At 38.6% G+C, this 27,604-nt stretch overlaps 1 protein-coding gene across 1 annotated transcript; it reads left to right on the top strand.

The window, feature by feature from the left end:
• Nucleotides 1–5,267: 5,267 nt before the first annotated feature.
• Nucleotides 5,268–26,971, top strand: LOC103132089 (multidrug resistance-associated protein 9-like). Its single transcript, XM_007543838.2, has 29 exons — nt 5,268–5,351; nt 8,179–8,235; nt 8,435–8,586; nt 8,852–8,998; nt 9,532–9,679; nt 12,896–13,132; nt 13,206–13,379; nt 14,122–14,269; nt 14,748–14,896; nt 15,057–15,164; nt 15,842–16,063; nt 16,141–16,212; nt 16,344–16,468; nt 18,412–18,484; nt 19,087–19,290; nt 20,149–20,283; nt 20,429–20,525; nt 20,852–20,902; nt 21,565–21,663; nt 21,770–21,873; nt 22,588–22,785; nt 22,876–23,102; nt 23,189–23,326; nt 23,515–23,704; nt 23,794–23,883; nt 25,052–25,241; nt 25,326–25,485; nt 25,572–25,650; nt 26,681–26,971. Exons 2-29 carry the CDS (start codon nt 8,185–8,187, stop codon nt 26,852–26,854), a joined length of 3,942 nt encoding a protein of 1,313 aa, XP_007543900.2. The 5' UTR covers nt 5,268–5,351; nt 8,179–8,184; the 3' UTR covers nt 26,855–26,971.
• Nucleotides 26,972–27,604: the final 633 nt, after the last annotated feature.

Below are 27,604 nucleotides of genomic sequence, written 5' to 3'. Positions count from 1 at the left end.
GCTGTCCAATTTAAAATCACTGTCCACCTTAAAACCAATATCTGTAATAACAGGTTTAAAATATTCCTCCAAGGGTCCCAGGTCCACAGAGGAATTGATTATGTTGGTAATTGGTTAGACCCTCCCATTAATTTGAGTAATTAAAACACACCGGGTGCTGAGTGGAGCCATTGTTTGGTGTGTGGATGGGAGGTTTTTTGTAAATGACTTTTTGACCACTTTCATTTTCACTTTTCACCTTTTGTACTTGAAACGTCATATTAAGTTTACTTTCATTTTTGACTAAGTTGTAGGTCATTTTTGGTAATAATTTTGTCGCTATTTTTACAAGAAATAAAGAATATATTTTTTCAAACAAATTAAGTCGGAAGTGCGTTCAAATCAAAAACCACCTGTTAACACCCACGGCCTTTGTTGGAATATTGTTTTTTGGAAACAGAAGGCCGCGACAATAACACTAATTTACAATAGGTAATCTTAAGACAATTTACAAAAAAGTCATTTCCATTCTACTTAACAGTGCAGCAATTGTAATGTATTATTTAAGTCAGTAAAAGAAAAAGTTAAGTTATCCAAGTTAAAAATGTGGATTGCATTATGTCATTGACTTGACTTGTTTATATGCTTCCCCCATCTTCAAATTACTTTTACCCTGTAGTGACTGATTTGGACACAACTGGAGTTCCATAAAGTCTCGTAGTAAAAGTCACATTAAGACACAATCAGAACGCCTCATGCTGAACCGATCCTCACCACAACCAAACTCCGTTTGTTTATCAAGTCAGAGTTGTAACAAGAAAGAAAAACACGGAGTACAACCGGTAAAATTGTTGCTTTATAAGTCACAACAAGTGTACATCTTATCTTTAGGTTTTATGTAACACCATGGTAATAAGCTACATGATTGTTGGTAAATAATATCACACTGAACACAAATCCTAATCATCGATCTCTACTGGATCTGCTCCTCTCTTCTTCTTCTGCAGCCCCTGGATTAAAAGGGGCAATTGATGTTTGTTCGTTCTGTAAGAAAACAAAAACAAAGTTTTGCTTCTTTTACATTGTTGTTTTTAGAACACACAAATGATACAGTACTTAATAAATTAAAATAAAATTTGTTCATTTACATTATATTAATTTAGCCACAAAAGGAAAGTTATTAGTTGTACTCTACAATTCAGAGGGGAAAAGGTTTTAGACATTTTAATGAGATCCAAATTTTTTCAAAGTTTTGACAAACCTTGAAGTGTCTTCAGCTCGTGGAGTCGTTTCAGTGAAATTATCGTTTGTGGAGGGAAACTTGCTGTCGCTGTTCTGCTCAGTCAGAAAGTTACTAATGTCAGAAAAATCTGCTGTCATGTCATGAGCTGGGAAAAAAAAAATCAACAAGCATGTTTGCAAAACAGAACTCGCATCGAATTTTCACTTAAAACCTATAAAATTGTTTTATGATTTTGGTTATGGGTGTAGAATTTAAACTGAGGTAACACTAAACAATAAATTGTTGGGTAGATAGTGTGAAAAAGAGGAGATATTAAAGACATGTTAACCTAAATGGCTGCAAATGCATCCATTGCTCAAAATGAATCAAACTCACGTAACACAGATTCACCTCTCTGCAACACTTTGAGACACCAAGCTTTATACTTTTCAAACCCTTGTTATTTGGTCAGTTTGATTTCAGAAGAGCCGATGACATTTTTATCACAGAAACATAAAATTTACTGTATTAAAATTTACTCATCTTGAAGAAGACTCACTGCGTACACTGATGGCGATGAGTTCAGCCAAAAGTAAAACATTCAGGATTCCCAAAGCCACACAGAGGCAGAGCCTCTCTTTGGAGCCGTTCGAACCTTAACGAAAACCTGAACTTTACCAAAATGTAATTAGATACATACTAGATTTATCTGTAACTTTATTCTTACCTGTGTGATTAGATGCAGTTTGTCCAACAGGTTCCATGTTGACGTAAATTTCCTCCATCGGTTCAGACTCAGTGCTGCTTTAAACATTGACTATAAAATCCACTGCAGTCGTGGAACTAAGTGAAAAACTGTGGGAAAGAGGTGAAATGTGTCTGGTGTTCAACATAAAAAATAACATTTTAGAGATAAAAGTCAAAGAAATTCATGTGTGTGGTTTCAGAATTATTTTCTTACACAACATAAGATTATTGAAGGTTTTCAATAGTTTCATAAGTTCATATTTGCTGATTTGGTTCTGTATCGTTGAATATTTATTTCTCCTTTGTTTTCCTTCAGCTCGGTTAATCCTACTCATAATAAACACATTGCACTTTTCTATCGGTGAAGAAAATAATTGACTTTTACATTCATGCAAAACTTTGCAGCCTGCCGTACGGTATCAGAAATTAGAAATAGTTTTAAATCACTGATATAAGGATGAAAAATGTTTGATATAAGGATGTTGTGATGTTCCTGCTCCATGTGTCCAAACATATTTCCTAAAGGGTAATAAATTGTTGGAGCAGATGACCGGGAAGTAGCGGGAAGTGCGAGAGAAGGACAGAGCGCCAGCAGCATTGATGGATATATATGTTACTGGACTGGACATCACGTGACTTATTGCCATTGCTGTCCATTGAGTCAGGAATATCGGTGGTCAGGAAACTACTACAATCACTCAAAGAATCAGAACAACGGACGCAATGTTTAGCAGTTAATTCAACCATAGATAATGGTAATAAGGGCTTCAGATTTCACGGGTGAGGAAAATGTTTTAATTTAAAGAAAACATTGAACAAGTGGGCAGTGGGTCAGTTATACTAGCCTAACTGTTGTTAGCCTGCTACTGACTGATAACCTTAGGATGTGCTGCGCAGTTCGGTGTGTTTTGGTTCCGTTAGCACTAAACAACCCGCCAAGTCATCAGTAGACCAGCTGTTTAAATCAGCTAATCAACCACCGCTGTGATCAGGCGAAAACTTATTAATAATCATAATATAATAACATAATGTAACAGACTGGATGTTCTGTTTTAGTGTCTTTGCTACTTTTGTGTGGGAAATGTTTGTTTTTTATGTTGATTCCCCTCATCGGTGATCTCTGCTCTATCTACTCGTTGAGCTGTTGTTTGTCGGTTGCCATGGCAACGGGTCTGCGCGTAATACCGACATACAGAGGAGAAAAGGCGGTCAGTCCACTTTCTATAAGTGCAGGGGCCTGGTGAAGGACCAGAAGGCATTTGGGTTTGGGGCTGATGGTTTACCAGAGCAAGAGTGATAGCATGAGAACAAATGAAAGTTTGATCTCTGTAATTTGTTTGGTGAAAGAGGAAAATAAATCACAGAGAACAATCAATAAGTTTGGACATTGAACCTTCTTTTGCCCGTGTCGAGAAACTTGACCCCAGTGCCTCAGTATTGGCTTGTTGGAACTTTTATTGGATGTTTGGCTTGGCAAACAATCAGAAGTGGTTCTGTCTAGTTTGGTTCTTCACCTGTTTATCAGCTTTATTGTACCTTTATTGTGGCGCACTGCAGCTGCTGCAATTCCTAAAAACAAGCGACAAAAACTGAGCTAATCCCCTCTGTTCGCAAAACGTGATATTTAAGTCGTCAAACTACGGCTCCTACAGCATATTTAAAACAAAACGATTGACCAATATAAGTAGAAATTTGCCCCTTCTTGCATCTTGACAGAACTAACAGAAACTAAACTGTTGTGTATGGAGAATTTATCAAACATCAGTTTTCTAATCTTTATTTTAAGTTGTATTTAATAGATATATCTAATAATAAATGAAGGCGCTAGTTGAATCAACCTCAGAAGTTATGTTGACCCAATACATTTTCTTTAAAGTGGAATAACCTTAATAAATTAAGTTGAACCAACACATATGCGTTAAAGTGGAATAACTTTAATAAACTAGAAAATTCCTGAAGAAATCTAAATGGGGCCTGCAGAAGTGTACCTGTCACTTTGGACCCAGTGTTCTAGCTACAGCTCACACAGCTTGGCTTGCTCTCAGGAGCACATCCATGCAGTACTGACACGCTTCATCGTCAAAGTGCAATGATTGAAACTTTTGTCAAGTCCATCACCATAGTACTATGATTAACCAGGCTCACTGTTATAGTACAATAGTTGAACGTCATGGACAGCGAAATTCAGTCCGACTGATGATATAAGCTTCGCACATGTGGTTCTCACTCACAATCCGAAATAAAAAAAATAAAGAAAGTGGGTAATTGTTTATTTCTAGAAGTTTTTCAACCTTCGTACTAAGGATTTTAATTCACACTCAAATATTCAGAGAAATAATAATTTTATGTAAGCAAACCATGTAGGGCCCTACATGGAAACTGCAGACAAACCCTTTTGGTGCCCATATTGTTTGTCCTCTTTTTTTCCCCATATGGGACTCACCTAGGTATGCTGACTTGGAAGCATCAGTTAACATTTTAATGCCATTCAAAGGTAATTATGTAGAGCAGTACAATGGGAGCCTTACTTTTTCAAAAAAAAAAAAAAATACACTAACATTTGCTGAAAGCATTAGGAGTTATGTTTTACCAAAATTTATTTATTTATTTATTTTCAAAGATTTATGCTTTAACATGAGGTACAGTGTAAAGGCAGTGCAGTTGTTACATAGTTAACATTGTACCATTAACATACAAACATAATTGGGCTAGAACACACCCAATTACACACACATACATCTACATGAGATATATGAAATGGATAAAGTCAGAATAAGAATACCGTGTTAGCAGACAAAGACATACATAAAAAAAAATAAAAATAAAAAAAATATATAAAAATTCAGGTGCCAGGGGATACTTCTATCAAGTTTAACTCAAGAAAAAGAGTGAAAGTAAAATAGATATAGATAAGAAGAAGAAGAAAAATAAACACCAGCTACAAGCATACCACCTTATCAGTCTGGAATATTAGGGAAATTAATCTTTCTAAGGGTTCTTAACAAGGGGCTCCACAGACCCAAAAATCTCATAGAAGAGCCTCTTAAAGTATAACGGATTTTCTCTATGTCTATTTATTTTTTAAAGAAAGATGCATTATTTATGATTTATGATATTAAAAAATGTCACCAGAAACATTTTCCTGCAGATACTCTTGTGATTCCACAAACAGATTGCCACATGAACTCCAGACACTCAAATCTGAATCAGTGAACAATAAACAGTTCGCTTCACAATAAGGTGTGTGGTACCTTATTTCTACACTTTATCAGGATGTCCACACTTTTCTTTTTTATTATCATGTAATCAGTATAATCATAAAAAGTGAGCCAGAGGGACATTCTCCCGGTTCCTCAGAGTCCGAGTTAACAAGCTGCCGAAGCTCCGCTCCGTCCACTCTGAGGTACTCTTCTGTTTATGCCAACACTTCTCTCTTACATTATTTACACCTGATCAGTTTTGATCAGGATTAGTCAGTTTATTTAGTCTTTTAAATTGTGTGGGTTTTTTATTTGTTTTTACACTTCCGTTTGCCTTATGCAAGTAAAAACATAATGTATCAGTGGAATTTTTATTAATAGTATAAATTATATAAAAAACAGGGTTTTAATTGTGTTTAGATCTAAAACTTAACTGCAATAAAATTTGATTATCTACTTTTAGTTTGATAACTCTGCGCATACAAATTTTGGTTGTATGCGTATTGTTTTAGCAGGACATTTGTTTTACAGCTCCTTGTATTTTCAAAGTGAGTGAATTTTCTTTTCTGAACCAATATTATCAGATAGCAGTCGTGTAGCCTGCACTGTTGGTTATTAGCGCTGTGAGTTTAAAAAGACTCTCGGTTTAATTCAGCTTGTTGCCATTTCCCAGGATTTGTGGAGTGATTTTGAGTTGTCAGTATCTTACCCGTGGAGCTTTAACCAGTTCTGAAACTTAAGAGGAAATTCTAGAGTGATAAAAAAGGAGGTTTAAATGTCCTGCTTCAGGAATTTTAAAGACAACCAACAAGTTACCACCCACAATGCATTGATTTCACATACCACAGGGGTGCTTAAATACATCCTAATGACATTTTAATTGTGCTATCACCATTTGGAGAGTTCATCGTCAAAAGAGAATACACGTATGTGTCTGATCAGCCGTCTTTTAAACACGGGGATGGTTTTATCCTGTGCTGCATTTTGATTAAACAAAACTGATGGAAGTGAACAGGAAAAGTCCAATTAGGTGTTTCACAACAGTTTAGGTTTTATGACCTAAACAATGTTCTTGAATACAGTGCCAATGCAATTAAACCGAACTTAGATGTAAAATGACACAATAAAAACCTTTATCAGTTATTGTCTGATTCTCCAGACACTTGAACTTTGACAGTAGCAGAGAAATGGAAATTAGAAATAAATGTCAATTAGTAGTTCCATAAAAGCTTTATCTTTCGAGATAAAGCTTTCTACCTTTCGAGAGGGTCATTTCTGTACATAACATGTTAAAAAACAAACATGTTAAAGATGAACCGTGAAGCTTAATTTAAATATAAAAATCTGATCTTACTTAATTTTTTAGGAATCTTTTAAAAAACAGTACTTTCAATTCACTTTATTTTAAAAACGAAATCATGTTTTTTCCTTCAGTACGTTTCTCTAAATGCTTCTTCTTAACTTCTGTTGCTCTTGTTTGTGTAGTTTGTGTCTATTTTGTTCCACCGACATACAGTTAAATTACACACAACACTCCTTCCTTTACTGCAGTTTGCAACAGTGGCACAAAAAGTGGGTATGCACTATATGCATAGGCATAGGGGCGCTCCAGTAAAAGGCATTGTCTTAACTTCAAACGTGTAAGTACTTTAAATACTTTAGTATTAAAAGCACTTACTCCACTACTTTAACATAAGTAACAATTTGACAGAATTACTTTTACTGGAGTAATATCTTGTTTTTATTCTGTTTCTGTTAGTTATTCCTTGTGTAAATGTTTTCTGTTTTTGGTGGGGGTTTTTTAATTTATCTTTACTACCTGTTCTATGTTCAGTTCTGTGAATTGTTTGGTGAGGTGTTTTGTCTGCTTGTCTTAGGATGAAATATAGCTAAATATCTGTTTTTTCCTGCATATTTACACTCTAATGAATTGTGGTCATGTTGCTTAATCTGCACTCTGCTAATCAAGTAAATTACATTAAAAACTTGATATTTATCTGGTAGGGTCAGTACTTTGACTCAGGTAACAAAATTAAGTATACCACTGGACAGGCTTATTAGTTGCACTATCTGCTTGGGCCACCAGACTGCAATCAGGTAGTTGGTTAGTTCAGTGATTCCCAAAGTACGGTGAATGCCCCCTATGGGGGTCACAGTGCCATTGCAGTATGGATAGAAAAAATAACAGTTACACAAATGTTTCACTGTTACGATGGTTTGTAGTGTGTTTTGTTCCAACCTGAAGTGTGAAATAAACTTCAGTGGAGTTTGAAAACAAAATATGTATAGGTTTATGTCTGAATGATGTGTGTGCCCAGTTTTTTTGTTTTTCTTTTTGGGGGGGATTTTACTGTAATCTATAGGGCGGCCCAGAAAATATTTGACAACCACTGAGTGAGTTAGTTAGTTAGTTAGGGTAAGTTTCCACAGCATGGCAGTGTGTGAAGCAGTAAGTAGAGGAGGGCCAAAGTTAAAGTACAGTACGCTCCATGAAGTGCAATGAACAAACCACAATGGATCTAAACAGTCTTTGTACTAGAAGCACCATGACACCTTAAGATGAGAAACCTCTAAGCACCGTTTTGTTGGCAAAGTGAGGACCTTGTATTCTTGCTATTAGACCTGTGGTCATGATTCTACTGTTGAACTCTTTAAGCCCTCATATTAATGAGATTGAGTTCTGCCTTTTCTGCTCTGCATAAATTTCACAGCCATGACGAAGGGCAGAGTAAACGTGACTGTGTGTTTGGAGTCATTTCCCAGAACTTTGACACAGTGGGAAGCAGCTCCTGTAATTCATTGACTCTGTAGTTTCAAGTGTCATGAAGCAACACAGGTTATGTATCCGTAAGTCTTCTGCTCTTCTGCATGTTTATCATTACTGTTCCTGTTAAAACACCCAAAACGTTTAAAATGGAGCAGGAGACGCCATGACTCGCTGAAGTTTGATCCTGTTTAAACGTCTGAAGAATTTTATTGACATTTCTCGACTAAGAAACTCATCCAGTTTTCATTCTGTTTGTTGTACAGGACACAATGAAAGATTATTCCACAGAGCAGAGCAGGAATCGACGGACATCTTTTGAAGTGGGCAGAACAAACAGTAACCATGACTTTACAGTCTGACACTTTCCGTTTCGTCCCTTCAGATCTGCTCCCCTCCCATTGTCTCGCTTGCATCCTGTGTTTTTCTTGCACAGTTGTTTGTGTCTGAGACTCATTAGCTGGAATGTCATATAACTCTTCCTCTTTCTCTTTGCATCTTCTTGCAAACTTTACACCTCAGACAGATGATGGTGTCCGATGGAGAACTGGATCTGAATTTGCCAGCCCAGATCACACCGATGTTCCTAGCAGCAGGGTGTCCCACCCCTCCCTGTTTGGGAAATACCAGCCCAGCCTGCAGACTCTCAAGCCCTTCCGCTGGTCTTCCCCACAGTCAGTTTCACTGGCAACATGAAGCGCTTTACATTTTGACATATTGAACCCACCAACTTCAATGTATTCCACTGGGTGTAGATGCGATTGACTTTAAATCAAATGCATGTTATACTTCCATTTCACAGTCATGGAGCTCTTTGCATCAGTCCAACATAAAAATCCCAATACAACACATTGAAGTCAGTGGCTGTAAAGAGTGATGAACATTTGTTAAAGTAAGACCCATGTATGTGGATATTTAAATGCCGTTCCCTCTGTGCAGATCCCACCCTGTGGACAATGCAGGCTTCTTGTCATTTACCACCTTTGCCTGGATGACTCCCATGATGTGGGCCATATTCAGGAACAGGCTGGACTTGTCCTCTCTTAGCCTCTCCCCATTTGACGTAGCTGACACCAGCGGAGAGAGGTGAGTGGCTTTTGCTTTTGCTCATGTATGTTTATGATATTGGATGCTCTTATAACATGGATTGTAGCAAAAGAACGCCTTAGCCAGGTTGCTAAGCTTTGAAACTGGAGGTTTTGTCTTGAGTCCAGTACTGAAGGCACCCTCAAAAGGATGGATACTAGGGGATAAAAGGTTTACTTACTGTTCTTGCATCGTATGGTGACCTTGAATCTCACTGTGATCAGTAAATCTCACCTGTGGGGCCGAAGCCAGTTCCTTTGACCAGGAGGTCACCTCATCTCCACTTCTGGAAGCTGTGAAATACTGGCAACATGTCCTTTTAGGTAGACTAGAGGATCACCAGCTATATTTATGAAGTTTACAAAGTGCTAAATATAAAAGTGCAAAAAGAAGAAAAATATTTAAAATTGTTGGTCATATAGTGTATGCTGTAGAGGCTGGTAAGATTGCCCCCATTTTAAGGCTAATGGCCTATTAAACAGTTTTTACTGGTGATGGAGTGGGAAACCAGCCAAAATATTACTGTCTTGCAGGTTGCAGAGATTCTGGGAGGAGGAGATGGCGAAGAAAGGCCTGGAGAAGGCGTCCCTGGTCAAAGCTGTTCTCCGCTTTCAGAGAACGAGGCTCATTCTGTCCATCATCATCGGCACCTTCGCCATGGGAGCAGCTTTTGTTGGTCCAGTGAGTTTAAGAGCCCTTTGACCTCGTTGTGTATTACAAGTAGAACAAATACAGATATCACACTATCTGAGTTTCTAAAACCTTGTTGATATTCCAGTAATACAAAGAAAACATGATTTTGCCATTGTGGTATTTCCATTGAGTAAAATTACACAGTTTAATGATTTGTTCATCTGACAAGTCATTGAAAAACATGCCGTCATCCTCCTACCACTTCCTGTCGACTTCTACGTCTTTTCCACCTGGCTGTTGATCACGTGACTTGTGTGATGTGCAAAAGTGTTTCCATTGCAGTTTTGCAAAATACACAAATTTATATGGCTGAAAAATCACCTCATTCCAGCACAAAAGCCTTTTGTCAAAGAAACGTGTTTTTTTTTTCATGACAAGCGTTTCCATTAAATACATTTATTTTCCTAATTCCAATTTGCGCAATTTTAGCAAGATAAATGAAACTAGTCCTGATAATGAAAAATTTCTACATTGATAGGAGAGGCTTCTTCTGAGATTCTCTTTCATGTTTTAATAAAATTAAACCTGAAATGAATTACACTGCCTTGTAAAAGCCTTCACACATCTGTTTTGTCATATTGCAAATACAAAGATCAATATGTTGCTTGTGGTAGGCAAATACAGTAGTGCATAACTGCAAAGTGGAAGGAAAATGCCATCTATTTTTCAAAGTTTGTCTTTACAAATACAATTTTGTATTTGTATTTTGTTGAGAACGAGAATCTCAATCGATGAATCATAATTTGTATTGACACACGGAGCATAAACTCAGCCAAGAAAAGCATTCAGACTTTACTTATTTTATTAACTTTCAACGCTGAAAGGAGACGCTTTACCATTACATCCGAGAAGAGTTTCTAAAAAAGTCTGTGCAGCGTCTGAGGAGAAAGAGGAGGGTAGCTGATTATATGGACTGAAGACAAGGCACAGAACAATGAACACATTCATAAAACAGCAAACCAATGCAATAAATCAGGATCAAGGGCAGCAAAATCAAAATATACTGATATGAATTAACTATGATGAGGAAACAAGTAAAAATGCTCTCTAAGTAAAATGTACTAATAGTAATAAGATCTAATCGTATCAGTTTCTCTATAGCGAGACCTATCTACGTCAAATCAGTTTCTGTGTGTGTCCAGATGTAGGAAACCCCGACAGGCCTGCGAGGCCTCAGTGTGGCGTTTCAGCTGTAATTTGGTCCACCAATCGTGGAAGGCGCCCACAGTCTCACACCCCGGCACACCCAGAAAGGATTGGACTTCATTCTGCAACAGAAAAAACACAACAAAAGGCGAAATCAATGGATTATATAAAGGACATTAAAGTGAATGAAAAAATGTTGTTTTGTCACTAGATACTAGTACTGCCCTTATACTATAGAAAGCTGGAGTTCAACGGTCGTCTTTCGGTTCTGGGAAACCATCTGATAGGCAGGAGGGGTTCTATTGGTACCGCTGCCCTTCTCTGTGTTGGAAGTGATGCACTGAACAGCCGAGGACCTCCGGCAGGGAACAGCAGCATCCACAGGTGATGAGGAGAGCAAGGAAGGTTCTTTAAGATTCTGCATCATCTGATTAGTAAATATAATGTTTGTTTTTTTTTATTATTTAAAGGCTGCTCCTTGAAGCTGAAGATCAAGTTTTTTTTTCACACTAAGCCAATAGAGCATCAATATATCAATAACATCTATTATTTAAGTTCTCCTCTTAATAATAGCTAAAGAAATGCTTAAAGTCAGTAACACCTTGTACATTTCAACCTTCAAAAATAACTTTCCTTGTTTTAAGTGTTGGCATATTCATAGGATCAGACAAAATCAGAAGCCAAACAAAAAATCATGTAAAAGATCAGATTACGAAATGAATGTGCAAAACTGCCCACAGTCATGTTTNAGTTCATTTAGATTAAATGGAGAGCACGTCAGCATTGTCATATTTAGGTATGTGTTTTAATTAGATTTAGGTCTGGGCTTTGACTAGGCCATTCTAAAACATAGGTATTCTTTGATTTTCATTCCACCTTAGCTCTATTTGTATGTTTATGGTGCAAAAACACAAAATCTTACCAAGTGTTTATATTTAGATTCTTGTGTCAGTATCTTACAGCACTTTAAATTAAATAGGTTCCATTAGAAGATTTCTTTAAACCATAACATGTCAGGATCGGTAGTTTTCTGTGTTTATTTTTGAGTAGTTTCCATGTTTATTTGTTATCGTGTTTCCCTGTGAGTCTCTGTCTCTGCGTTTCCCCGTTGATTGTTCCCAGATGTGTCTCGTTCCCTTGTTTACCTCCCTTTGTATTTAAACCCACCTGTTGTCTTTGTCTGTTGTCGGGTCCTCATCTGTTTCGGTCCCCTGTGCTGCCAGTGATTTTGGATTTTGAGTTGTTCTCCTGGTTCTTCATTAAATCATAATTTTCATCATGACTACCTGGGTTCACCGGTGTCGCCGCCCACCGGACCGTTTTCTGTGTTTGGAGTTTTGTTTGGACTGAGTTATTCTTTTTCTTTGAACTCTGGCCCTCCATCCGTTGCCCCTCCGCCCACCCTGATGGGTTGTTTTTTGTTGTATTTTTTGGGGGCATCTGGGAGCTGCCCTTGAGGAGGGGGTGCTGTTGTGTTCTGTGTTTTCTGTGTAGTTATTTTTGAGGTTTTCTGTGTTTAGTCCTGTCCCTGTCCTGTCTTCCCCGTTGATTGCTTCCCAGGTGTGTCTCATTCCTTGATTACCCTCCCTGTGTATTTAAGTCCACCTGTTGTCTTTGTGTGTTGGTCGGATCCTCGTCGTGTGTTACCGGTCGTGTTTGTCGTCAGCCTGTTTCCCTGTGGACTTTATCATTAAAATAATACATCTTCATTCTGACCTGCCTGTGTCTTATCTCACCTCACCAAAACCCGAATCATGACATAACACAGGAAAAATGTTGTTGGAAGTGAAATAATCTGCCAGGAGCACCAGCATTTTTTCAACATTCAAGAATTATGTACTGAAAACAAGTTCCTGTATCTTGCTTAAAAGTAATGAGTTCTTTTTATTTTACTCAGACATTCGCCCTAGAAACTAGAACAAAACTACTTGTTTTTGCAGTTTGTTTGATATGTTCAGAGTAATATACGATGTTACAACACATTCGACTTTGGAACTTGACGTTTCCTCGCAACATGCCTGTCTTACTACGTCTCGACATCTTCCTGTCCCCCCTCAGGGCATCCTGGTTAACAAAATCCTGACCTACATAGAAAGCCCAGAGAAGTCCACGGTGGCCCACGGCGTCGGCCTGGCCGTGGCTCTGTTCTGCACCGAGTTCCTCAAAGCTTTCTTCATCTCCCTGATGTGGGCGGTCAACCTGCGGACGGCCGCCAGACTGAAAGGAGCCTTCTCCTCTATAGCATTTCAGAAAGTCATCTCTCTGAGGGTGCACAGTGGGATTTCAATGGGAGAGGTAAAGCATGATGCAATCACCAGACGCTGTAATTACGGAGGATTTGAAATCCGCTCGCTGTCTCTCCCGTTAGATGATAAACGTCCTGACCAGCGACGGCCACCGGTTGTTCGAGGCGGTGCTGTTTGGGAGCTTTGCGATCTGCACCCCGGTGATCTTCATCGCATGCATTGTGTTAGCCTGCTTTGTTCTGGGTTACACTGCACTGACAGGGGTCTGCATCTACATCATCTTTGTCCCCTTACAGGTCAGCAGCTCGCATCACAACCCCGACTTAGTTAGTTTTATCTGATTGACCATTAACTAAGCAATAGTAAGTGTATCCCTTAAAGGATGATTTTAGATAAAAGGTAAAGAAAGAAATTGAATGTCAATCTATTTTTCCAGAATATGTTTCGACCAATAGAAAGTAGCTGTATGCGTAGCACTACTTTAACATATTCCTGCTCAAGTAAGAGTTAAAAGTAGCGACTCAAGTACTGATCATGACATCATCAGACGGACCGAAATACAAAGTTATGTGGAAAATATTTGTATTATCAATTAATCGATCAAGTTTATTTGAATAGCACGTTTCAGCACTTCATAGTGCTTTACATCATAAAAACACAAAAGTACAAAGTCATAGAACAGACAGCCAATAATTGAAGCACTAGATTTTGTCAAGTGCTGTTTTAAAGAGCAAAATTTAACTAATTCATATAAATAACATAATTTCAAAATCACAAAATGAGGCAAATGACCATTCTTTATTCCCAAATTAATTTCTTTCTATATAAAACTGACGAAACTTTAACAAAAACATCAAGTCTGAGTCAGATGAATCCTTGGTTAAAACAAGCTTGTTCTTCATTCAGTGAAGTTGCTCACAGTGGGTAGAATCCAGACATTTTTACTCAAGCAAGAGTAGCAATACTACATACTAAAATTACTTAAGTGAAAGTAAAAAGTACAGTAAAAATACTCCTAAAATCAAATTTCTTTTGCAGTTTTTCCTGGCAAAGCTCATTAACAAGTTTAGATGGAAAGCCATGCAGCTCACAGACGGCCGCGTCCGCACCATGAACGAGATTCTGAACAGCATCAAGCTCATCAAGATGTACGCCTGGGAGGAGTCCTTTGAGAAGAAGATAGCAGGTGAGTCTGGTGTTTGGACAGAGTCTCACAAAAGTGTTTTTATTACACTTTGACTTTTTACACATTCTGACTTCAGTGTAATCTTATTTAGGTTTTTATGTAGTAAAACATAGATCACCCTCAAGCAGCCCCGTGATCATGAAATGGATCAAAAATGTCACTATTTATTTATTTACTGAGTCAAACTGTTGCTCATTGTAACTAATAAAGCTCAACCTTAGAACAGAGTCTGTTTTACATGAGCTCAAGCCACACACAGATGAACTCTATTTACTGACGAGGTGACGTAAGGATTATTTTTATTTAGGGCCATCAGAGTAAAACAGGTTGAATAGAAAGGCACAACACAATTTTCAGAGTTTTATTTGTAAAAAATTGTTGAAAACCATGTATGATTTTCCTTCTAACCTATAATTCTCCCCGCCTCCTAAAGGACATTCTGTGGTACTACATGACAGAAACGTTATCTTCCTTCCAGGGTTAAGAAAAAAGGAAAAGAAGCAGGTTCGGTTGGTCAGCTACATCCAGAACATCAACACCAGCATCTCCAGCATCATTCCGACCGTCGCCACCGTTCTCACCTTCCTGGTGCACACTCTGCTGGGTTTGTCGCTCACCACGTCCGACGTAAGTGTAGCAGCGGGCAGCGCCAGGGGGTTTGTCGTGTGGGGGGTTGTGAAATCAGCAGTTATCACGATTCATGTCTGCCAAGCAATTTTCATTTAGACTCGGTTTTAACCCTGCCAGGGGTCATATTGATTTTGTTTATGTTCTCTGATATCAACAGGCCTTCACTACCATCGCCATATTCAACGCCATGAGGTTCTCTCTGGCTCTGCTGCCACTGTGCGTGAAGGCTCTTGCTGAAGCCGCTGTGTCCCTCAAGAGATTAAGGGTACAGTTTTAAACAGCTGCTTTCTTTTTAAATGTTTCTGCACAAATCGGTGAACTTCTGTGCTTTTTTTATGTTTATCACGTAAGATCCATGTAATTTAAAGGAAGTCAGTGATAGGCACTCTAAAACCGATATAGTGATATGGATTAAGAATTGTATTGCAATATTGTTTGGTACTATTGAGATAATTAAAAATTATGATAAATTAAACTATTGTTTGTTTTTTGTGGTAACTGTATGCCGCAGCATTCATAGCATCAAGTGTTTTTGGACTTATTTACTTAAACAAAACTCCTACTTCTTGCACAAAAAATATTTGTAAATTAGTTTTATCTTATTTCAAGTGTACTAAGATATTTGCACTAGAAATTAGACCAAAATATTTGGTAGGATTTTGTGTTTTTTGGGTTGCCAGTTACTTAAGATGCGTGACTTATGTCACTAAGCTGCACACAGTAACTGCATTTAATCAAATTTACTGAAATCTATTGCCAACAAACACTGGAGAAAATTGTTTAAAAAAAACTTTTTCAATAATTCCATCGATTTTGGCTTTTATTTAATTGACAAAATTTATTGAGACAATGATAAATCAAATTCTTTTCACTGTAAAAACAATTGTTTACGATACGCGATACAATAAATACCCCTAATCCGATGTACGGCTGCTGTTTCAGAAAATCTTGCTGGTCCAGAATCCCGAGCCCTACCTGGAGCAGAGGAAAGACAATAACACCGCTGTAGAGATGAGAAATGCAACTCTGTCCTGGACCAAAACTGCCAGCGGGCCGGACCTCCCCAATCCCCAGAATGGCCAGGTGAAGGACCACAAGCAGGACGAGACGGGTCAGAGTGAGAGCTTACCGACGCTGAAGAACATCTCCTTCACTCTGCCCAAGGTCTGCAGCAAATCCGGTGAACTTGTTGTGGACACCGCTGAAGGGCAACTAAAGGGCTCTGCTTTTGCTTCCTGAAGGGCAACCTGCTGGGCGTTTGCGGCAACGTGGGGAGCGGAAAGACGTCGCTCATTTCCAGCATTCTAGAACAGGTTACTTTATCTTTTTCTCAGAATTTCTACAGATTTATTCCCGTTTCTTTTCACTCCATCATGCTTTCCCCTCTAGCTACCCAGGTTTGTAGCGCTCCTGCAGTCTAAGTGATCTTCTGGTTTTCTTGCAGATGCACCTTCTTCGGGGCTCCATCACAGCTGATGGGACGTTCGCCTACGTTTCCCAGCAGGCCTGGATTTTCCACGGAACAGTTCAAGAAAATATTCTGATGGGGGAAGCTTTCAATCAGGCCAAGTAACTACACGTCTGGGGTTGGGAATTCATCTCATCGCTTATTATTTATCATGATAAAATTCTTATTGTGATAACTTAGTTATCATTATTTAGATAGTTTTAAAATTTTCCCCACTGTTATTCAATGAGAGTATCAATGAATATCAATATATTTGAAAATATGATTAAAGGCGGTTATTCAGTTTAGTGATACAAATCGCTCTTGTTTAAGTGTCTAGTTTGCGAAAGAAGCGCTTTATAAATGGGAATGTTTTTCTACAACAGTGTTTGTGCTTGAGGGGCCATGATTGCTGTATCATGCAGTCACAGCCACACAGACCTAAAAACAAAGAAATAAATACAGTTTATTGTCACTTTTATTATTAGACAGGTCCATATCGCTCAACCCTTCTGCACTACTAGTTACAGAATAAACTCAGAGTGTTGTTTAAACATATCAAATGATAATCTATGCTAGGTGTTCTGCGCTAACACAAACCAAACGGACAAGCTAACGTTTAGTTTTTTTTCCTCTAAACACAGTCTGCTTTGGAGGTTATCTCACATGAAAACTGTTTGACTAGGAGAAAGGGAAGTCTGATCTGTCACGGCGGTTAAACGAGGGCAGAGGTCATCTGTGTTATCTGACAGCTTTATGCTAGCATTAGGCCAACTGCTGATCTGTACATAGTGAGACCTTTATGGGGAGAGACTTGATGTAAGTTAAGATAAGAACTGTAAGAAATGTACGAGATAAGCTGCGGGTAGATAATTCTCGGGATAAATGTGTTTATTGGTTTAAATGTCTATATTTCAAAGAAAGGCAGCTGTTATCACTGAGGCAGCACAAAGCCTGGCTAACATTCAGATATAAAATGATATAACGATGCTTTTCTTTATTTTCTGGCATATATTCCAATGTTTTTATGATTGATCCATTTTGTACAGAGCTGGGAAAAAGTATTTGCCCCATTACAGATTCATTTTGCTTTGGATTATCAAGCAAATTTTAATAACAGCAAAAGATTAAACACAAAATCCAGTTTTCTGTTTGAAAATGTAACAGGAAGTTGCATTTTTCTGTTACAGCACTAGCTATATGGCCTACTCTTCATTGCAAAATTGTTCTACATTAGTCTAGTTGTAATGTACATTTAAGCTCCTTCCAAAGCATCTTAACTGGATCCGACCCCAGAATTTGACTAGGCCATAATTCTCTTTTCTCAGGTGATATTTGCTAACGTGCCTTGGATGATTTTCCTGATCCAAAGTAGCCGCAAACAATCACACTCCCACTATGTTTAAGTGCGTTAATGTTACTCCAGATGCAAGTTACATCTGTCCTGTGTGTCATACGTTACGGGACACACATCTTCCAAAAACCATCAGGAAACGTGAGCTTGGTCTTTGAGTGTTTTTGCCCAATTTTTTGATTATTGTTGAATCACGGGCACTGACATCATCTGCATTTATATCACAAATGTACGCAAAACTTTGTCAGTATTCCGCTAACATTGATAAAACACAATTTCCATTGCAGTTTTGCAATGGAAATTGCAAAACTGCAAAATTTACAGATTTTCTATATGAAACTTGTTCCTAGTGGTGAAAAGTTTTTATTGACAAATGACAAAATTGCCACAATTCTATAAAGTCAATTTGTTTTTTCAAAATGTCAAATTGCGAAATTACATGGTCAGTGGATGTGCAGCTCATGACTCTCAGAGTTTCAGAGGTCTACAGGGCTTTCAATGTTTTTTATGAAAAAACAATGACAGCCTGAGTAAATACAAATTAGCAGCTTGTCTTTGATTGGGTTATCCTTGTCTTATACAAAAATCTTTTTGTCCTGAAACATAAAGTGAAACAAAAAAGCATAAAAGGAAATCCGCATGTGGCAAAAACAGTTTTTCACAGCGCCGCAAGTGTCAAACTAAAAGCCGTCATGTGTTTATGTTGTACAGATACGACCGGGTTTTGGATGTGTGCAGCCTCAGAGCTGACCTTAAGATACTTCCATATGGAGATCGGACTGAGGCAAGTGATCTCTTTAACCTTCTTCTGCCAGTGTTCCTGTTTTGGGTCTGACCATAGATATAGGAGTATCTACACTCATTTTGAATCTGAATTTGACTGACAGGAATGTCAGGTTTATTAAAAGTGTTTATTTCTGTGCACTAAACATTTGCATGAATTACTGCATCAATGTGGCATGAAGGGGGAACACGAGCTTTTGTGACCAGTTTCCCGTCAGTGTGGACAGGAACCAGATCTTGCTGGAAGATTAAATCAGCATCTTCATCTCCACAGCTGCACCTTTCCTTTTTTTTTCCTTCCACTTAACCTTTTGATGAAAAAAACATTCAACTTTCTTGCAACATTCAAATTTTCTGAGACACTAAACTTTGGGTGTTCATTATCCAGTAGCAGTAATCATGAAAATGACAAGAAATTGAGGCTTGAAATATTTCACTCTACGTGTAATGAATCTACATAATATGGGAGTTTCACTTTCTGAAGTGAGTGACACAATACTCTGTTGTTTGTCTGCACAAAGTCCCATTTTCAGGTGGATTTTTAAAAACATTTATTGGGGAGAAATGTCATAGTTCTTATGTTGCCATATTTTTTTTTGTCAGATTGGAGAACGGGGGCTGAACCTGTCAGGAGGACAGAAGCAGAGGATCAGCCTGGCCAGGGCCGTCTACGCCAACAAAGACATCTTCCTGCTGGACGATCCACTGTCTGCTGTTGACGCCCATGTGGGGAAACACATTTTTGAAGAATGCATAAAGAAAGAGCTTCAAGGAAAATCCATCATACTCGTCACACATCAACTCCAGGTAGGATCATACAAACCTTTTGCCAAGTGGGACGAAACCTGTCGAGCTGAAGGTAATTGAGGGCCACAACATTTAGATTTTTTTTTTTTTTTTTCATTTTTATTTTTAATTAGAAAACAAAAGATGCGTCTCACTTTTACCTGCAAGAATACAAACATGCAACATTTAATAAAATGGTAAAAGTCTGATTTCCGTAGAGGTATATGTTTTATGTTGGTTTGAAACATAACATTTTACAGGTACACACACATTACAAACAGTATCCTATCAGTTTTTTTGATTATTATTCAAACAAGAACAGAATGTGGATTTGTTCTTGTTCTTCAAGAACTTGAGTAAAAATCATTGGATGTTTGTGGATTTTGTTTACTATGATTTTAAAATGGAAAAAACGAAAAATATGTCTGACATGAAATGATTTCTTTTGACACCTTACTGCAATAGATGGATGCTATTGCAGTAAATGGAAAACAAATTTTGGAAAACTGACAATTTCCAAAACTTGGAAATTGTCAGGTTTTTCTTTTAACAACAATCCAAAGCCGTTTTTATGTCTCACATTTTTAATGATATACAGATTTTTTTTTAATTGTGTTTAGTGTTGAGAATATAAAAGGAAGAGATAATAATAATAATAAAAATCACAATAAACTTGCTATTCTAATTTAATAAAATTTTGTGTGTGCCAGTTTTGACCATCACAGCAAAAAAAAAGTTTGGACACCACTGACCTAAATGAAGTTGTGAAAAATGCTATGAAAATATAAAATGCTTTCCAAGTATTACTTGCAACTCCACTCATTTTGTTTTTAAAAGAAAGGCTCTAATTAGGCGATTGTTGTGGCGTGCGTGTTGCAGTATCTGGAGTTCTGTGACGACATCCTGGTTCTGGAAGAGGGCGAAGTGAGGGAGGCCGGGAATCACCAGGCACTGATGAAGGCCAATGGACGCTACGCTCAACTCATCAGCAACTACCAGATGGAGCAGTCGGAAGTGAGAGCGTCACAAAATGTTTTTATGAACCAGATATACGCCCCTCTTCACTTAGACTTTCTCGTTCTACAAGCACGGGGTATTAAACGGAAGAATCAGCTGTAAAACAAGCTGTAATCGCCGGGTTCTTGTTTGTGAATGTCAGGCACAGAAGGAGGAGGAAGAGGAGGGCGAAGATGAGGTGTCCCACAAAGAGGCTGCTGAGGTCAGACGGCGCACTGACAGTGGGATAGTGAACCCTGGTATGAAAACACAGATGATCTATTTCTGTGGAACATGACAAATAATTGTTGGTAAAAAGTAATTATTGACTTAAAACAAACTCCTATATCTTGCTGAAAAGTTACTTATAAGTTAGTTTTGTCTAATTTCAAATGCACTGATATATCTGCCTTAGAAACTAGACCAAAAATGCTTGGTAACACATACTGATGTCATGCTAGTTAGCTCCTGGGGAAGTTTGTATCTTTAGGAGTTAGCTTTCTTCTAAGAGTAGCATGTAAGTTAAGCTGAGTTTTATAACTGCTGTAGTCGTGATCGAGAAAATAACATCTGTGCCTCTTTTCAGCTTTTGACATGTCAGATGAAACTGATGATGGGGCGCCAGCGGACCAGAAGCGTAAGTAAACAGAAATCAGTAGACTCTGATGCTGACCCAACAGTTGGTTCAAGGTCCAGACCAACGATGCAGAACAGTCCCTACATGGGAGACCAGAACCTTAAAGACAATGATTCACAAAGTTTAATTTTTGCTTTAACTTCACAACACAGGTTACTTTAATTTGTTCAGATTTTCAGTCATGTTTCAGTCATGTTTTCTTCTACACTGCCATTGGCAGTGTAGAAGAAAATAACTTATGTCCAACTGTTGTTATCTTATTGTGATGTTCATAGAAGCAGGTTTACCTTTAATTTTAACAACCATGACAAAATGAAGAAAATTAGAGGAACACTGAATATAAAAGCTTCAAAAACAGCAAACTTTTATCAGAACAGCTATGCAGAAAAACTTACGTCATAAAGCAGCACAGATGATCCAGAAAGTGAATGAGGGAGAATATATGTAGTTTTATTAAGGACTATAGTAAAAAGGGCAAATAAAGGCAAAATCAAGACATATTGAGAGGGTTATTTAGGACCTCTGGTGGGTAAAAGAAGTGTTGCAAGGAATGAATAAAGCACAAAAAATGTCAGACAATGGCAGATTCAGCATTAGGCTGTACAAATAGAACATGTTTCAATCAAATAAGGACTTTATTTGATCATTTTGTTCCCGTTCAGCCGCTGTGACGGGAGAAGATCAGCTGGTAAGTCAGGAATCCTCCACAGAGGGATCAGTGTCCTGGAGAGTCTACCACCAGTACTGCCAGGCAGTTGGAGGTCTGACACACACAAAAACACACGCACACACACGCCAAACTCAGCAGCAATGTTCTTCAGATATCCTCTTCACGGCTGGTTTTATTTGGTGAAACTTTGTCTGCAGGTTACTTCGTCACCTTCTTCACCATCTTCATCATAGTCCTCATGATCGGATCCACAGCTTTCAGCAACTGGTGGCTAAGCTACTGGCTGGGGCAGGGAGACGGGGTGAGGAAGTTTGTCTTTCCTGTCACACATTTTCATTTTCAGTCACAAGTTTTCATGAATTCTTATAACTAGAGATGCATCATGCACAGTTTTCCCAGCCAATATCAATTCCCGGTTTTCCCATCCTGGTGGATCCAAACTGTTTGATTCCAAAAAGGAAAAGAGTGGAGCAGGTGCTTTCATAAAGGATGTAGTTTTGAATCCAAGAAATGCAGAAATTACAAGTTCATTCATATTTGTGGACGAAAACATGTCTCCACCATGGATTTAATTAAACTTAACACAATTGCATCATCATTGTTGTTAGAAATAGCTAGTGTGAGTAGAAAGATAGCTAGCTATAGCTAGATAAAGAGCTATATTTTATGTTTGGTGCAATAAAGTTAGATAAATACATAGTAAGCCAGCTAGCTATTTATGTGGCTAATAATAAGGTAGCTGGCTATTTATCTAGCTTAAATATCTAGCTAGTTATTTATCTAGCTAGTTAGATAAATAGCTAGCTAGCTTGTTAGATAGATATCTAGTTCTTTGTCCAGCTAGCTAACTGTTTATTTGCAATAGCAAATAAACAGAAAATTTATCTGGCTACCATATTAGCCAGATAAATAGCTTGCCATATATTTATCTAATTTTATTGCACCAAACATGAAATATATTAAACCTATTTCTAGTCTTTGCTCCTCTAATATCTTTATATTTTCTTTTGTTTAGTCCAATTCAACTTCTAACTCTGGAAATATGACTTCTAAACCTGGTGATGTCTCCCAAAATCCCCGCCTGCACTTCTACCAAATGATTTATGGAGTGATGATCCTCGTCACGGTGGTCCTTGCTGTTATCAAGTGCTTTTTTTACACTCATGTCACACTGAGAGCTGCCTGCAAACTCCATGACAGTATGTTCCGAAAGGTACTGTGGAAAATCTGGACTCAGCAGAGATCAGCTCCAGTGGATCTGTTCCTTTGTCAAAAGCGAGAACATCGTTTCCTATCTTCCCAGATTCTTGCCAGCCCAATGAGTTTCTTCGACACGACACCTACTGGACGAATTCTCAACCGCTTTGCTAAAGATCAGGAGGAGTTGGACTCTGTGCTTCCTCTCCACATGGACCCTTTCCTGCAGTTCTGTCTCCTCGTCACATTCACCATCATCATCATCGCCTCTGTTTTCCCCGCCATGCTGGCAGCTGTGGTTGTCATGGGTGTTTTGTTCACCCTCATCCTCTTGTAAGTCCAACACCAGTCAGGCCAATGTCGGGTCAGAAAGCTGCAGGTTAAAAAAATTGGTCTCTTATTGGAAGATTTTTTTTCAGTGTATTTCAGAGAGGCATTCGTCAGATGAAGAAGATGGAGAACATCAGCCGCTCTCCGTGCATCTCTCTCACTACCTCCACCCTACAGGGCCTCAGCACCATCCACGCCTACAACATCAGGGACAGCCACATAAAACTGTAAGATATCGTCAAGCGATATCTCTCTGACAGACATCTTGGTACTGATCTACAATGTACAGCACCTTGCAAAAGTATTTTTACCCTTCCAACACCTTAAAACTTTTGCCAGGCACTTTCAAATTTTGTCAGATTGTCAAAGTTTTGTGTCACCGTTTTACCTTTTTTATGTTTTGGTCAAACTCTAGGTTCAAATCTCTGAATGACATCAACTCCAACCATTATTTACTGTTCCACTCCGGCACACGGTGGCTCTCTTTCTGGTTGGACTTCATGGCCGCCTCCATGACGCTGCTGGTGGCTCTGTTTGTGGTGCTGAGCAGCAATGACGTCATTAGTCCGTCTCTAAAAGGCCTCACCATGTCTTACACCATACAGGTAAATCTGGACAGCAAACAGTTTTGGGTTTCTTTTGGTTTTTGGATCCTTCAGGCTTGTAGCAACACTGAGTTCTGCATGTCTACCAGCTGACAGGCATGCTCCAGTATGTAGTGAGGCAGTCAACTGAAGTGGAGGCCAGGTTCAATTCGGTGGAACGACTGCTGGAATACATCACGGTAAGAATCCTGATTAAAGGGGACGTATTATGCAAAACTCACAGTTTGTACTTCCAGTTGGATCTCTACTGCATCTAAAAAGAGCCCAAGCACTTAAAATAAAAAACACTTGGTCGATTTTGTGGTGTTTGTAAAACGGCCCGTTTCAAAAATCAAAAACCTCCAGAATGTAACGTCACAAATCAGCGGGCACTGCCCCTCACCTAGCAACTCCCAGCAAAGCCCAGCTTGTCACTTAGCAACCCAAACCGAACTCCAGCATGTTAGTTAGTTAGTTTACTCATTTCATTAAAAACTAAACAATTATATACAAATAGACCAAAAATATATTTAAACAATAGAAATTTACAAAAACCGAAACTAAGCAAACTGAATTCTAATTCACATTATTCTATTTCACATTTCACATTTCTTACAATTTTTACCATACTTTTAAATATGTACATTGATCTGGCATTTTTAATATCAACTCCTTTCCTTCTTAATAAGCAAAGCGACTCCACCACCTCTTTTCTTGCTTCTGTTCATATGACAGAGTTCATACCCAACAATATCGACATTATTTATATTTTCATCATTAAGCTAGGTGTCTGAAAGTGCTATTATACCAAAAGTTGTATTTAACTGTTATAAATAATCTGTTATTTGCATTCGCATTTATACTTCTACTATTAAAATGAATAATAGAAAGACCTCAATTTGTCATGTCTGTATGACAAATGGTTGCAGGGAATGGCTGAAAAGTGTTTTGTTGTTGACTTATCATCCAGAATCCACTTTTTGCATTCTTGTTGTTTGTGCAGAAAGTTGCACTTCTTTTCAAAGATGTATGGTTATATAATTGCGTGTCTGTTTGCAGCCATTTTTATGTGCGAGTATAAACATTGAGTTGAGGAGGCGTGGCTAGCAGCAGATAGTTTGGATTTAAAGTGACAAGAGGCCCTAAAACGGCTCATTCTGAGAGGAGCACAGAATAGGCAGAACTGGCAGACTGAAATCTCATCTAAGAATGAGTTTGTGCAAAAAAATGTAATGAACATGTTTTCATAGCTCACAGACCGGTTCAAGGAAGCATAACAGGTCACCTGTGAGAAAGCACTTCATCATCCTGGGGTGTCTAATAACACTTTTCTCTAAAGGGATTTCTTTTATTTGATTCCACATTCAGACCTGTAAGTCTGAGGCCCCCAGACACATAAAGGGGGCTAAGATTCCTGACGGCTGGCCCAAAAACGGAGCGATTACCTTCCATGAGTACAAAATGAGGTACAGAGAGAACACGCCTATCGTCCTGAATGGGCTCGATTTCACCATCCAGGCTGGAGAGAAGCTGGGCATCGTGGGAAGGACGGGCTCTGGTAAGCGGGCTTCCATCCTGCGCCGTCACCATAGTTACAGAGCATGACTCAGCCCCTCCCTCCCCCCCTGCGCTCCGTCTACAGGGAAATCCTCCTTAGGCGTGGCTCTGTTCAGACTGGTGGAGCCGGCGGGAGGGAGCATTCTTATTGACGATGTGGACATCGCAGCCATCGGCCTGCGGGATCTGCGCAGCAAACTCTCCATCATCCCCCAGGACCCGGTGCTGTTCACTGGCACAGTCAGGTACCCGCTACTCACACAAGTTTTTTGACAGAACAACCACTGCTGTGTGGACCAGTCACCAGCTTACCCACTATGTTTACCCACAGGTACAACCTAGATCCTTTTAATCAGTATACTGATGAGGAGATCTGGGCGGTGCTACAGAAAACCTACATGAAGGACTCGGTATGTTACTAAAACGCACAACTCTTTGGACTCATTGGAGTTTATAAAAGTATTAATTCTAACCTTCTTAAATAATTTACCAGTGGTTTTTACACAGTAGCTATCGGTGTTTTCTGCTTTTAGTGGTAATCAGAAGAGGCTTCAACATCAGTAAATGCTAGCTAGCTTTTTCTACGTTCTACGCTTTGCTTCATACAGATGATCTGGACCCTCGACTTGCTAGCTGGAGGCATGGATTACATTGAAGTTTTAAAGAACTGGATCTCATTTTACCCAGTCGTTAATGTTTCGGCATTGCATAAGGCGTCAGTTTGATGAAGCTTACCAGAAATTGCTTGTTCTGTAAACAGCCCCGTAGAAAGTAGAGCCACAACATCTTTGTCAGCAATAAAATGTCTTAAACATTCGTCTTGGTCTAACTTTAATGGCTTAATATTTGGAAAGCAAGGCCAACATGGACTGAACATCTGCGTTCACTTCCTCTGCCGCTATTGCTAAAACTACAGGCAAACTACAATTTTAAAACAGAAAAACTATGTCATCATTCACAACTTCTGCTGATCACTGATTCGAAATTGAGTTCAAAGAAAGAAATCCCAGCTGCAGCAATGAAGGGAGATGAGAATCTAGCAGAATTGCATAAGAAAGCAATAGTCAGGCTAACTAAATGCTAATTTGGCTGTGAAATATATCTAATCAGCTCAAATGACCAAAGGTACGGTTCCAGCACCTTGACGTTTGCTCTTATGGAGAAGGTTAAGACAGCCATAATTCCAATGTGGTAAACAACTTAAAGCGTGATCCAAGCTTTTTATGCAAGAATAAATGTGTCTTTACAAGTGGAACAAATAAACATGACTAAACGTGAAATTAAGTTTTAAATGTCAACTTCTTTAAAACAAAAGGTATATATTACAGTTAGTTTGTGCTAGCTTTATGTCCCGTAGATAAAGCTAGCACAAACTAACTGTAATATATATACTTACGGAAGATAAAGTGTTAAATACAGTGGGCCTGTGTGTTTCCTCAGATCTCCAAGCTGGACGGGACGTTGCAGGCTGAAGTGTTGGAGAATGGAGAAAACTTCTCTGTCGGTGAGAGGCAGCTGGTGTGTATGGCCAGAGCACTTCTTCGCAACTCCAAGGTCCGTATGCGTGGGCATCCATATGCCTACACTGTCACCACAGTAATCACATCCCCTTAATATTGACACAATTTGTCACGATGTGGCACTGATATTGAGAGACTAGCTCAACATAGTAGTATATAATTTTGCAATTTAAAGAAAGATATACAGGAATAATGACACCAAAACCAAAAGAAATCAAAGAAAAACGCATTGTCCTACATACAGAATACTTTGTGTTGAGGGGGGGTTAAACAGCAAATGCTTATTGTTGGCAGCATCAAACTATGGGAAGTAAAGAGAAGTTTTTTAAAGGCTGCAAAATCAGCCTTTAAAAAAAAACAATGGGTCATGAATTAGAATGACCCAGTCAAAGTCCAGACCTAAATCTAATTGAGATTCTTTGACTAGACTTGAAAAGGATTGTTTTTACCGATGTTCTCCATTTAATTTTAGCAATTTTGCAAAGAATAGGCAAAAATATTAGTCTGTCGATGTGCTGGTAGAGACACGAAGGAAAATAACTACAACGGGGGAAATGAAAGCAAATTCAGCAAACTGTGCAAACATCGAGTCATTTTCTTCCTAATCCATGTTGTTTCACTCTTTTATTGGTCTATCAAAGAAAATCCCAAATAAGTATATTGAAGTTGTCTTTTTGCAATGTAAGACAATGGGGAAAAATATTCATGTGTTTTTTTTAACTATTCTGTTACAGATCAAGTTCAGTCAATCAAGTTAACTTGAGTGTAGCACATTTCAGCAACACAGCGGCTCAAAGCTCTTTGTCCTAAAAACAGAAAAAACGCCATAAACACATTGTAAAAC

Source organism: Poecilia formosa, unplaced genomic scaffold (assembly GCF_000485575.1).
Source record: "Poecilia formosa unplaced genomic scaffold, Poecilia_formosa-5.1.2 Scaffold920, whole genome shotgun sequence".
Lineage (NCBI taxonomy): Eukaryota > Metazoa > Chordata > Actinopteri > Cyprinodontiformes > Poeciliidae > Poecilia > Poecilia formosa.
The sequence above is the reverse complement of the archived record's forward strand: the minus strand, read 5'-3'. Positions and strand labels throughout refer to the sequence as shown.

What these genes read in the sequence shown, in the direction of transcription:
- LOC103132089 (XM_007543838.2), top strand. Translation starts at nt 8,185, where the DNA reads ATGAAAGATTATTCCACAGAGCAGAGCAGGAATCGACGGACATCTTTT. An exon ending in TTTCCAGCATTCTAGAACAG is followed by an intron (nt 16,213 to 16,343) that starts GTTACTTTATCT and finishes GTTTTCTTGCAG; the next exon opens with ATGCACCTTCTTCGGGGCTC. An exon ending in GACTGCTGGAATACATCACG is followed by an intron (nt 23,884 to 25,051) that starts GTAAGAATCCTG and finishes TTCCACATTCAG; the next exon opens with ACCTGTAAGTCTGAGGCCCC.